Genomic DNA, 13,508 nt, shown 5'->3' with positions numbered 1-13,508 from the left:
GATGAGGATGTTGATGATGATGACGAATGGTAGCGCTGGCACTCTACTCCACACACACATACCATGATGCACATGCAAACAGAGAGAAATGATTCGTGCCGACACGCCGTCATGTGGTCTATTGCGGTTATATAGCCTGTCCAGCTACTGACAGTCAGGGCGTTGGCACTGTTAATGGGAGGAATGGGGTGAGTTTGTAAATGAAAGGGGGGGTGGGGAAAGGTGAAACAGAAGAACAATGAGCAGACATAAATAGTACAAATAACACAAATCACACCCGAGGATGTGAAGTTTATGGCAGCCAGACACAGAAACACTCACCAAAATATAAACTAAATAGGCATCAAGTCAATAAAACTAACAGTTAAAATCCTGTAAATCTGTACATTGTGAGGCGGACGCGCTAACCAGTTGACTACCGGGTTGCCCACAGTTAAAATCAACATTCCAAATTTCAATTGTTGTATGTCTCAGTCTGAATGACAGGAGCACCTTCTCAAACGACTAACTCGTAGACAAAGAATAATGTAAAATCTTGTGGAATACAAGTAGGAATACAGATGGCACGTTACCGCTGTGTGACAAAAGACATTGAATAAAGAGAAATGAAAGACTACCGTATTTTCCGCACTATAAGGCGCTTCGGAGTATGAGGCGTACTTTCAGTCAATGACCTATTTTAAAACTGTTTTCACATATAGGGTGTGCCGCATTATAAGTCTCATAGAATAGAAGCTACAATTGTGGCTGCAGTTGCATTTTGCATCCACTAGATGGAGCGAAGCTAAAGGGAATACAATCCAATACAATACAGCTTTATTTATACGGAGCTTTCACAACCACTGCAGCTGCAACAAAGCGCTTTACAGAACATTTAAAATACTACGTCCAAGAAATCAGACTATTGATCATATACAAGGCGCATCGGATTATATGGTGCACTGTCAGCTTCTGAGAAAATTTTATGCTTTTTATGTGCGCTTTATAGTGCGGAAAATACAGTACTTGTTATATTATATATCAACTATAAAGTCAACTGTGACAAGACAATTATAGTGAGTTTATCATACTATCATTTATTTCTCCTTACTTAACGTGCCACACCACAGTGTGTTGTTCGCTGCGGCTTAATGAAGTGATATCGCTGTCACAGTATCCATGCAATCGAAGATTTGGACACGTTTCGATCATTTTATTCAGGCATTGATTGACATCTACGTGTGCCTCATTGCAGGTCGAGACCTCGCCAGCACCACCCTGCCAGGCTACCCTCCTCACGTTCCCCCCACGGGACAGGGCAGCTACTCCACCCCCTCCCTCACTGGCATGGTACCAGGTACTCACAATTTGTGACTTAACACCATATCACTTTGCCAAACATCTCGGAGGATGGATCCCAGTGGATACGTGTGGGTGCGGGTGTTTTCGGGATATTCATCTAGTGTTGCCGTTTCCTCTTGTTTTGTCTGCCAATGCTACGGCTGACAGTGCTCCCAGTGGGGTGGCGCATGCTTGTGTGTGTGTATGTGTGCGTGTATCATTAGAAAGCAGCCACAGTCGCACAGCTGTCCCTCCTCAACATTAGTAATTTGTTTTTAATGAGAATCACCAGTGACCCACGACTAATTCATTCATTCCCTTCCACTCTGCCATCTTCGCCGCTTTTGTGTTTCAATCCTGGGCCGCTACGCTTGCTCTCGTTGCTCCTTCTCGCTGCCTCGCGCTCACACATTTCCAGCGGGGGCCGACAGGGAGGAAAGGAGGAACAGCGCATGAAACCCAAAATGCTGAAATAATGTTGTTTCAAAGTGTTTGTTTTGATCGAATCCCAATTATTTCGTTTCTGACACACACACGTGCCCAGACCCAGTCATGCACACTCGCGCAGTCTCAGTGGACGTGTTGGAACAGCACGTCTGAAGATGGCTAACCCTGTCGCCTTGTCCCCATGCACTCACCCCATCCTGTCCTCAGGTTTGACAGCATATTTGGGAGCGTCTTCACTTGTGTGCCGTTTGTGTGTGCGTGGGTTTGTTTTTGACAGAGCGCGTGTGCGACCTTGACACCGCGCTACACCAGGGAGACCCGCGAGCCTCATCTCTCCTCCTTACCTCCCACACCCTCGTCTGCTAAACAACCTGACATGTTGCCGTCACCACGGTGATGACAAGGAGCGGATGTTTGCACCCGGGGATACCACGGAGAGCGCATCCCGACCCCACCTGACAGTTGCAGACAAACACAAACACACCAACACTTCTACTTGTGGGTAATGCGGGGAGGAGAACTTTCTGGCAAAGTCGAAAGATGCAAATATTCCGAGCTGAGATGGAAATCGTTTGCAAAATTTGCTCCTCTGCCTTGGCGGTGTTTTATCGCTCCTAAATTACCCTCCTTTTTTTAGTCCACCCTGTCTAATATCATACCTTCATTAAATAAGCAACTCTCTTCTGTTTTCTCTTTCTCTCCCTCCCTCTCCCTCAGTGCAGCAGGGGGGCTGACACTCAGAGGGGGTGTTGGAGAGCATTGAGGCAGAACCGACAGAGAGAGAGAGAGAGGGAGAGGAGGGATAGAGGTGGTGTCGGAGGTGCAGGGGGAGTGGGGGGTGCACCAGGGTCTGTGACTGTCAGCGATGGGAGAGGGATCCCCCGGGAGAAGTTGAAGGTTCAGGAGAGAGGAAAGAAAGAGTAGAAAAGATTGAACAAAAAAGAAGAGCAGGTCAGCAGCAGGGTGAGGAGAGAGAGAAAAGGAAGAGAAGAAATGGGGGAAGAATGTTGTTTTGATGTGAAGGGTGATGGACCAACTGGAGCCACGCAGGCAGGTCGGAAGAGGAGGAGGAGGAGCAGGGGGAGAAAAAGACAGGGGAAAGGGTGAAGCGAAGACAAGAGAATGAGTAAATCCCAGACAGTAGGTAGTAAATGAGGGAGAAAAGCTACACTATCATCCACTGCACGGTTTGCACTCCCTCGTAGCTCGACTGCAAACTGGACTGCAAGGAAAACTTGCATGTTGCCTCCGAAGCCCTGAGCCAGATTTACCCTCCGTTTCCTTTTTTGCACATTCCCTTTCACTTGCCTTAAGGTTTTAAGTAAATATTTTTGAATTCTTGCCAGACTTGTGATGACTTGAAAATGAGTTCATGGTTGATGTATCTTCCTTAATGAAAGGAAACTCACGAAGGTTATAGTTAACAAAAACGAATGAAATAAATTAAACTAACATTGACAAAACATTTTCATAAATTAAATAAAGAGGAGTTTTGTTGTTGTTGTTGTTTTTACTATAACAAACTACATTACACAGTGCTTTGTTTTTGTCTGTCAATTCCACACATAAACTTTCAGGGTTTTATGTCTTCCCATCTATCTGTCTGACTGTTTTTCTTTTCTAATCTAACACAAAAAGAACTTGAATTTAAAAAACAAACAAACTAAAACTCATACTAAAACTAATAAAAAACGAAATTGAAGGATTATAAAAATAACAACTAAGGAAATTTAACAAGAGGTTCGTAAAACTAATCGGATCTAACCTAATTTGAAAACAAAGTCAAAACGAAAAAACGAACGAATGAGAAGTCGCAAACTATTACAAACTCACACATCTAATCTTTGACATTCTTAACTGCAACACAAGTGTGAAAACAAGTGAACCACAATACCGCTTAAAAACAATAAAACATGCAATTCAACTCCCACTTTGACAAGTGTATGGTGTCACAAAACCCAAAAAAAGCGCAGACACAGATTTAGTTTTGAAGCTGACTGATCTGAAATCTTGTGAGATACACTCTTATTTCAAAATAACTTTCCAAAAGGGTGTTCGAGTTTGAAGGTTCCGTGAATGCATTGTGCCTTTTTGTGACTGTACGAGCTAATGCTAATAGACTAACGCATTTTAACAGAGGAAAGATACTACACTTAGTTTGTGAAGCGTAACGCAACCATGATGGCAGAACGATGCCATTTTCTGTATTCGCGAGCTCTGATCAATTCATAACGTTTCTGAGAAAGACATTGAGAGTGTGTTAATGCCAAAGGTAAACAAACAATACAATCCGACTGCCTTAATTTGTTATTTTTAACTACTAGAGAAGATTTGAACTTGTTGTTTGACATGATCTGCTTCTGCTTTTGGTTTCCCTATTCAGGAGGAGATTTCTCTGGAAGCCCCTATTCCCATCCTCAGTATTCCACATACAACGAATCCTGGAGATTTCCTAACCCTAGTTTATTAGGTATGTTTCGACATGAAATTACATGTAGGGGGAAAAAAAACATAGTTGATTCTTGTCATTTGACATCCAAGGTTTCATCAGAACAGATTTGAGTGTCTCCTGGAAACGATTGTGGTCGACTTCCCATGGTCACGATCGCTTTGGACTTCGGTGCTATTCTACCTTTCAAAGCATGATTATGCCATTTGCAATAATATTTAACGCCAATACAGTCCACAGATCTTTACTGTGAGACGTCGTTGTCAAGTTCATTGCAGAGAGCCATTTCAGTGCTTCCGTTTAAACCTGAAACAATCAAGGCAGGGGTCGTCAGGCTGTGCTTACTGACTGCTCCATGAACTCACCCCTCTCCCTTCCTCTGCCCTCAGTGTTTCAGCAAGATTACGGATCCCTCTTAGGTACTGAAATCGGCTGTTCCTCGAGTCTCTTCACCAGCCAGGCGGGACAGATGCAAGGTAGGTGCAGAACATTCAAAATAAATAAATAAATGAATAAAATAAAATAAAATGAAAAAAAGGAGAGAAATCATTTTTACTTTACTTTTCCCCTTTAAATACACTTTGGACACGTTCAGACACACGAGGGGCTTATAGCCTAAATGACAAGGAAAAGGACTAGGCTTGCATAATGGGGCACAGGATGTGAGTGAAGGTGACAAACGAAAGTAAGTTGTGTTCGAAATAAATGGCGCGCGAGGGAGCTTGAAGTCATGAGTGAGACTAAATAGTTTGTCAGGCCGGCTTAATGCTTCACTTCCCCAAAGAGCCTCCTGAGATTACCTGGACTGTGGACATAACCTGTCAGCACGCAGCCAGCCAGTTTGATGGATGCGACATCGACAAGTGTGTGTGTGTGTGTGTGTGTGTGTATGTGTGTGTGTTGACCTCTTTCCTATGGAGTGAATAGACTCAAGGGATCAGAAGCAGTAGTTGAGCTGTACTCTGAGTGTCACCTTAGCCTGTCACTTGTGTGTGCAATGGTTTGTGTGTGAGTAAAGGTTATAATAGTTTGGGAATTGTTTTAGTTTTTTTGGGGGGGGGTTGTTTCAGTTTGTTTTTTGAGAGCGGGTTCGTTAGTTTTTTAAAATGCTTTTTTTTAGTTTGGTTTTTATTACAGTAAGTATAGTAAAAACTGCATAAACATAATTTTAAAAACGGTGACTTCATACTTTGTAAAAACAACCATCCACCAATCAAATACGACCTTAAGTCATGTTGCGTGGTGGTGGAGGACCCCAAAAAGCAGGCAGGAGGGTGGGGCAGGTTATACTTGAAGAAGTGTATTGATAACACACAGAAAACTAAATCCAAAACAATGTCCTAAGGACAAAACAAATCCAAAGTAGCCAACAAAAACCATGACCGAAGCAAAAAACTATCAAGAACAGAAACATGACCAAAATCATGACAAACATACAAGACAGCAACAAAGAAACAAACAATGACCCGACACCGAGTGGTCGTGCCGGGAGTCCTTTTAAACAACTAATGACATAACGACCAACAGGTGTGCAGCTGCAGGGAGAGCCCTACAGTGCCACCTGTTGGTCACAAACAGAATCCTAACACCTTAAAGCATAGGTGTCAAACTCAGGTCCTGGAGGGCCGCTGCCCTGCATGTTTTCCAAGTCTCCCTGTTGCAACACACCTGATTCAAATGAACAGGTTCAATGTCAGGCTTCTGCAGAGCTTGCTGATGATCTGATCATTTGAATCAGGTGTGTTGCAACAGGGAGACTTGGAAAACATGCAGGACAGCGGCCCTCCAGGACCTGAGTTTGACACCTATGCCTTAAAGTGTAAAAGCACGATCCTGATTCTAAAGTTAGATGCATCACAACCCTAACAATTTAAATAAAACTAGGGTGGTCTCACAAGCACTGTGATTGACTGACGACCAGTCCAAAGTACATATTGTACCTGTTCTCTGGGGTAGGCTCCAGCTTACATATGACCCCTCGCTGGCCATCTTTAAAACGCTACAGTCGAGTTGAGTTGATTGAGAAAAGCACTATAGAAAATGGATTGATCCTAATAATTTGAAAATCGTCATCCTGAGAGACATTTTGCTGTTGCTGAGTTTCGTGGTGCGTCCAGTATAATTGAAATGCAGACAAAGCAAGTGTGTTTCACGACATCTGTTTCCCTCAGGCTCACCGTACTACTACAGTGCGACATCACGTGGGCCCGGACCCACCGCCACGGCCACAGCCACGGCGTACGATCGCCACTGACCACGCCTGCTGAGAAGAGGAGAGGACAAGGGAAGGAGGGAGGGAACGGATAGCACCAGCACTGCTCACTTCAACAAGTCTGCCCCCGTGCAATGACCAATCACATTTTGACAATTGTGAATCCTTTTTGGACTGCCATTGAAACCGACCTACGCACTGCCACCCTGTCAAAAGGTTACTGTGAGGACACGCGTGATGCAGTGCGACAGGTAGGCTCCATCCATGCATTTCCAGTACATTTTTGCAACTCTGAGGACTCTTCTACTACATCAGATGTGGATATGTTCATTTTCAACCATTAACAAATCCAAGAGACATATCCACAAGCCACGATTTAGCGATTTCGTAATCTTGTCGGCTGATTGCTTTGTGTGTGACGGTTGAGATTATTCTTTTTCTGATGATACAGTGTGGCCTGGCTAGAGCAAAATCAAACCACGCTTTTTTAAAAACCAGTGGTCAATCAATTCAATGTTCTATGCCATGTTACGCCGAAGTAAAGACAATCCAACTTGCATAACTTTAAATGACCAACCCCTTTTAATGCCAGCCTCTTGGATTACAACACGGGTGGGGAACCTACAGCCTGTGGGCCATATCGGGCCATGACAGCATTTTATTCGGCCCACCGGCTAAATAAAATGCTCCACATTATCTGCAATTGTTCAGAATTTATCGAGCCATCCTTTTCATACTCTGCAAAATTTGGGCGAGAGGCTCGATACACCCAGGGCTGTTTGCCAACTAATTAATTATCAGGGGCGGCAAACTACGTTTTATTGTCGGCCACATTGTCGAGTTCATATAAATGCATTATTATTAATCTTCATCTTCGTTATACTACTTCATCCTTTATAATTTCACCTGCATTTAATGGTTGTTTGATACTTTTTATTTAAACAGATTGAAGTTGAAGTGACAACCCAATATTCAAGCATACACATTTTTCAGTCTATCTTAAAAAAAGATTTTTTTGTAATGCTTTTAATAGCATAAAAATTTAGGAAAAACAATCGTTTTGGTAAAGATTTTCTGCCAAATGAAAAGAACAAATCAATTTGGCTACAAACATGAAGTACACAGACACACTTGGTTTGCTTTAGTGAGCCATTTGAAACGGCCCCACATAGGTTCCCTACCCCTGGATGACAATAAAATAACGATGACAAGGATGAGCCTTTTGGACAAAGCACAGACCTCAAGTGTAAAATGAATTATGGACTATGTTGAAATGAGACCCAACTAAATTCAAACAGGGAGTGTTACCATACAGGAAGGTGCTATCCAATCTCCCCCGCCAAGATTTCGTAGTCATCAATAGCTATTTATAATGGTGGAGAAAGAGTAATATATTGAGAAGCTTGTCTGCTCTGCACTCAGCGAGGAGAGTGAATGCCTGTAACCATTTATAATGTGTCATGCTGTTGTGCTAGAATAGTGATGATGATGCAGTAAAGTCTAAAAACAAAAACAAAAAAAAACACACAAACGAGAATGGTTGTCTGTTTATAAATGTGCTCCGACTGAGGTTTTCTTGTTTAAAAAAAAAAAATTGTCCACAGCCATTTTATCCACTTCCTGCTTATTCACAAAGAAGAGTCAGGAAATCAGGAAGTGGTGACACCACTTTTTCAGTCTCTCTCTCTCAAGCTCTCTCTCTCTCTCTGTACGTCTGTCTCCGTCTCTCTCTCTTTCCCCTGCGCTCTCTTTAAATTCCCCAAAGATGGCCCCCTCCCTAGTGGATCGGCTGACTAACTACAAAAGCACAAAGAGACTCAATCATTGTTAAAAGGCGCCATTTTAGTTTTGGGACTTTCTTATGAAATGTAGTTGGACTTCTTCTCAATGATGCTTTAATTGCTTGGCCCTTTGCTATTTTACATCCCCAAATTGTTTCAGTTAAAAAAAATAATTACATTTGTGAAAGAAAAAAAAAGATTTTGTTTTTATTCCATCTGTTAGTTCTGCGCTGTGACAATTTATGACACCAGGGTCGAGGCCTTATCACTATCCGGCTACACACAGTAGAAGATTGATTGGTCCGTCAACATGGATCTGACTGAAAACCACAATGCTGGTCTATGGTCATGGGCAGAATTTTCCTAAAATTGAATGTGCTTCCCGTCTTACATCCTTACAACATATATACCATAAAGACTGAAAGATAAGAGACACATAACAATATAAATTATTCACATTTTGGATTTAGATTTGAGTAATCATGAGTTCCTTAAGGTTTAAATGAAAAAAAAAAAAGGTTTCTGGTGTTAGTTTCTTTTCATTGTAGCACTCCACTGCCTCTGTGATCGATTGGATGCACCAAATCCTAAAATATATAAACAGCATTAGCTTTTCAGGTTGTGTTAGTCCTCAGATTGGAAATCAGAATTGAGCGTATTCTTTTGTATTCGTAGACCTTGAAAGTTGTAAGTGCACAACTCTATAGAAAAATCTCCTGTCAGCTCTCTTTTTGTGCTGCCAGCCCACACGCCACAGTAGAAGCCTTCTTTCAGTTCTCCCTTTCTTTCTAAATCTTTCTGAGGCATTATTAAACCTGAACCACACCAGCTGAAAAGGACAGTGCCTTTAACACCCCCTTCAACATGACCGCATGTCAGAATAAAACAAGCCCTGTGAACAAAAATTTCAAAACAAGCCAAGACACAGTTGGAAACTACAATAGGATAGACACTCATTTGTATTCCAGTTACGCCGATGCTCCAATGACAGGAGTTGAACCGTGTTTCATGGTCCTGCGCGGACATCACAACGTGGACATTTCAGTCACTTCTTTGCATTAAAATTGAACGCGAGTATTCAATATTACTCAGTGAGCAGGAATGGTTTAGACCAGGGGTCACCAACATAGTTCCCGCGGTCACCAAGTAGCTCACAAGCACCATGTGAGTAACCCGCCAGGTGTAAAAAGTTGCTCACTAGTGGTTGGACACTGTGGTTTCCTTGGAATGTTGCAGAATGTTGTGATCATTTCAAAATGCAAAACTCTTGCACAGATTTATAAAGTTAATTTATTGCATATTGACAATTGGGGTTTTTTCCCCCTTACTTTGTTAAATCATTGTTGGGAATTATTGTAATTATTTAACTTATGATCATTGTCTTCACATGGACAAAGAGCAGAATACTATTAAATTATTAACATTTAATCAAAGGTAATTTGAGGAAATGCGTTATTTCAGTAATGTGTATTCAACCGATAGCCCTTTAACCAGTAATCGAGAACTAGCTCTGACTTTCAAAAAGCTTGGCGACCCCTGGTTTGGATCAATTCAAGTGGATCCTGTTTGAATGCTGGGAAAATGTATACATAGAGCCATACAGGATACCAAAGCTGTAGGTACCATGCCATATAACATTTATGACTGCATGTGCAGTTTTCTTCTGCATGTTTCAGATCACGCCCTGCAGCAGTGTTTGTCAAATTACTCAGAATGCAAATTATTTTAAAAAATCAAATAAAATCAACTCATGGCACACCAGCAAACAAATACGTTACAAAAAAAAAAAAGAGGATACGCAGGTTAGTTACGTACTGTAGCTTCTGCCATCTAGTGGAACAGCATCTAATTGTTCTGTATGTCAGTACACGTCGCCGGCATAGATAAAAGAACAAATATAATTTCTTAGAGCAATTCAGTGAAAATGGGTAATTTCCCCAACAGGCGACATGACCTCTCATGGGACACTAACATGCCACGGCACAGTGGTCGGGAATCAGTATATACTATACATACAATTTACCAGACCATGTACCATATCATAAGCCACACCATATACAGTATGACTTGCTACTGTGGGTACCATATCTTATATAATTTATTATTGTATATGCCACATCATTTACCGTACGGTATACATTTTATTGCCGGATGAATATATAGCATTTGCTACTGAATGTACCATACCATATACCATTGACTGCTGGATGGCATATCCTACTTTGTATATCATATGTCATTTACCGCTGCACAGGTACCATACCAAGCACAATTTACTCCAGTCGACCATAACAGGCCATATCATATAACATTTGGTATTGTACTTGCCAGACCAAATACCATGTAATGTTATACTTTACCGCTTATAAAATAAATGCTAGTGTCCATACCTTACAATATACAACATCTTATTGCAAAATATATACACCATGTATGTTTATCAGAAATCATATGCACCACTCGTAACTGGATAATGTTTGATCGCTATAAATTAATACTGACGCTTTGTCCTGTCATATTTCGCTTTATGCATACTATGTACCTTGATCTATGAGCCCCCCAATTTACAATTTTTCCAAGGAATGAGCAAGCTTCAGTCACGGAATTAATTAAACTCGTAGGTCACGGTACCACTGTACCATACAGTATGTAATTTACTTGATGTTATTGGATATACGCCATGAAATAAACTATTTACTAATCTATCATTTATATATTTGTCCCACCCTTGTTTCTATTTGATTACATTTTATTTGTAAACAAATATACATTTGAGTATGTCGTTTTTACTAAAAATATGATTGGAGGAGGTGACTGGAATGTCCCTGCTGGGGCCATGATTTGCAAAATAGCTAAAACATAGCCTACACGTCACATTCTCAGAGAACACTCTATTAGGCTAAATGGGCCTCATTATCTTACTGAGGAGTGACACTAAAATGGCACAAACTCTATTTAAAAAGCCAAGTAGTTGACACATAAAGTATCTCCACATTCAATCCAAGACGAACACCCCCCCCCCCCCCCGACATAAACGCACGCACTCCCGCGTATACCATATTGATCGTAGGCCATTCTCCTTGTGGAGGTGAAGCCCGAGGTGCCTCCTGTCCTCCCTTGTAGACGCCTCAGCACCAAGGAGGCCCCAACAGAGCCTGCTGATACATTAACAGGATTATTTATCAACAAAAGCATAAATTGCCATTGCTATGACCTAATTGGCTCACACTGGCTGAAAGCGGCCACTCATTGGCCTGCCCGAATGGTAGCCATGACATTGAGCAGAGAACGCGTCGGTGGGGGTGTGGTCTGTCTTTGTGGGTGGTACCGGTGGCACTTAAATTGAAGAACACACCCGCGCCTTTCGTCGTTTGCTTAGTGGGATGAAGCCACTCAACCCCGCCCATGCCCCCCGTGTTCCCCCTGGGGAGATCGAAGCTGCTGCGCCATCAGAAGCTCATCCCGTCTTCTCTGGCCCAACTCTAATCTCATCATATCCCCCCACCCCCACCCCCCCGTAGCGCCACCACACCACCAGGATTAGGAATATTAAACTATTCTGTTGGATTTCAGCCTGGTGACCTTCTCCCTCTTTCTCCAGACAACCTATTAATCCTTTTTCTTACTTTTCTCTCACTGACCATTCGGTCGCGATGCTCGCTTTCCTGTCAGTAATTCATAAAAGGAATAAAAGTCAGGCTTTTTGTGCCAAAGTGAGGTCATTTCAATGGCAAAAGTTGTGTCTTGTGATCTTTCCTCTCATTATTAAGGCCGCTTATGTGATGGGGTGGGGGGGGGGGGTTCCTGTGTTAAAATAAAGGCAAACGAGCTTTTTTCTTTATTGGTATTTCACGGAGTGCGCGTGCAGCCTCAACATGAATTCATGAAGATGGCCGCTGCCTTTATATAAAACCTGAGGGGATTTCGGCATCAAATCTTGACAGCAATTAGTGGCACAATCTGTTTGCTGCTTGCTGATATGAACCGCGCTCTGGACAGATCTCATAGTGAAGTCCAGCCATGTTGTGTACGTCTTAATTTTATTCATAAACAAGACACGGCTCACATAAGATGAGTTAAAAAAAATAAAGGATAACTTTTTTTTCACCTAACTGTGGCCTTTTGTATACCAATATGGACTTTATTTTACATCGTGGCTTCCTATCTGGGGTGTGCGAGGGATGTTTACAGTAGGAAGAGGTATAATAGTTGCTTCACTTATGATTAAAAATGTCAATCGTGTGGAATCAGTTGGTGGTTCAGTCATCGTTTTGAAGCAAGTGACGGTAATGGAAAAAAAATGTTCAAATGCCACTCCCTGAGAGAGATCAGTGATTCACAAGAACAACACAAAGTAGTTTTTCACCATTCTCAAACGACGACATATCTGTAACGTTCACCAAAGCCTGTGATGCCTGTTTGAAACTCTTGTAAAAAAAAAAAAAAAAAAAAAATCTAAAGTTTCAGAAAAGACTTTCGAGGACGAGAAATGCCTTCAAATATCCTAGAGGGGGGTGGGAGGGTGGAGGATTTTAAACAAGACGTAAAAGACAAACTGTGTATGTTTTCTATTCACTGTTTTTGTAGGTGCAAAACAAAACTTGGTGTTTTTTCCTCTTTTTGTGTTTTGTGTGTTGTCTGAATATTTGAATGTATTTGACTGCAGTGCAAATTTGCCAAAGATATCATATATCACTGGAGACCTCGCCTTTTGCTTTGCCATTTGCTTTTACTGCCCTATTGCTGTTACTAAAACTCGGTGAAATAGTGGAGATGTGATACATTTTGGTACATTTACATTGGTACTATTGTTGTCATTTTTTTTCTTATTTGGCATTGCGTTTACACTGTGAATTTCTGACTGACAGTTTGCTCGATGCATCTTTTCCATCTGTGCATTTGTCCATTCGTCCACCTGAGTGACTGTTGGTGATTTATTCCATTTCTGTACCTGTATTGTGAAGCGAAGAATTAATTATTTGTAAATAGTTGCCATAATTTTATTGGTCCTTCAGAATAAATAAAATTTAAAAAAAGAATTTTTTTGGAAGGGAAGTGTGAGTGCATTAGTGCAACGAGAATACAGAACAACAACCCACCAGTGTAAATGCCACATTCCTTGACACATTCCCAGCCTCGGTCTTTACATACAGACATGGAGGGAGGCTGTTTTATGCTCAATGTGAACGCCCCCCCCCCACACACACACACAAAACACACATGCGCTTTCATCATAAGGACATTCATTTTGGATGCCACAAAATGAGAGGAGGGTGATGGGTGAAGCGTCCCGTGGTGC

General features: G+C 41.8%; 1 protein-coding gene across 1 annotated transcript in view; it reads left to right on the top strand.

Moving 5' to 3' along the window:
- The window catches only part of pax5 (paired box 5), a 49,296-nt gene extending 37,283 nt beyond the window's left edge, over positions 1–12,013 (top strand). Inside the window, exons 8-11 of the mRNA XM_086119162.1 lie at positions 1,235–1,336; positions 4,151–4,237; positions 4,606–4,692; positions 6,388–12,013. Of these exons, the coding sequence (XP_085975288.1) occupies positions 1,235–1,336; positions 4,151–4,237; positions 4,606–4,692; positions 6,388–6,470 (359 nt within the window). The 3' untranslated portion in view covers positions 6,471–12,013. The remainder of the gene's footprint in view (positions 1–1,234; positions 1,337–4,150; positions 4,238–4,605; positions 4,693–6,387) is intronic.
- The last annotated feature ends 1,495 nt before the right edge of the window (positions 12,014–13,508 follow it).

Source organism: Hippocampus guttulatus, chromosome 9, assembly GCF_054856545.1.
Source record: "Hippocampus guttulatus isolate MCC_2025c chromosome 9, RoL_Hgut_1.0, whole genome shotgun sequence".
Taxonomy (NCBI): Eukaryota; Metazoa; Chordata; class Actinopteri; order Syngnathiformes; family Syngnathidae; genus Hippocampus; species Hippocampus guttulatus.
This window is presented reverse-complemented; position numbering and strand designations above follow the sequence as displayed.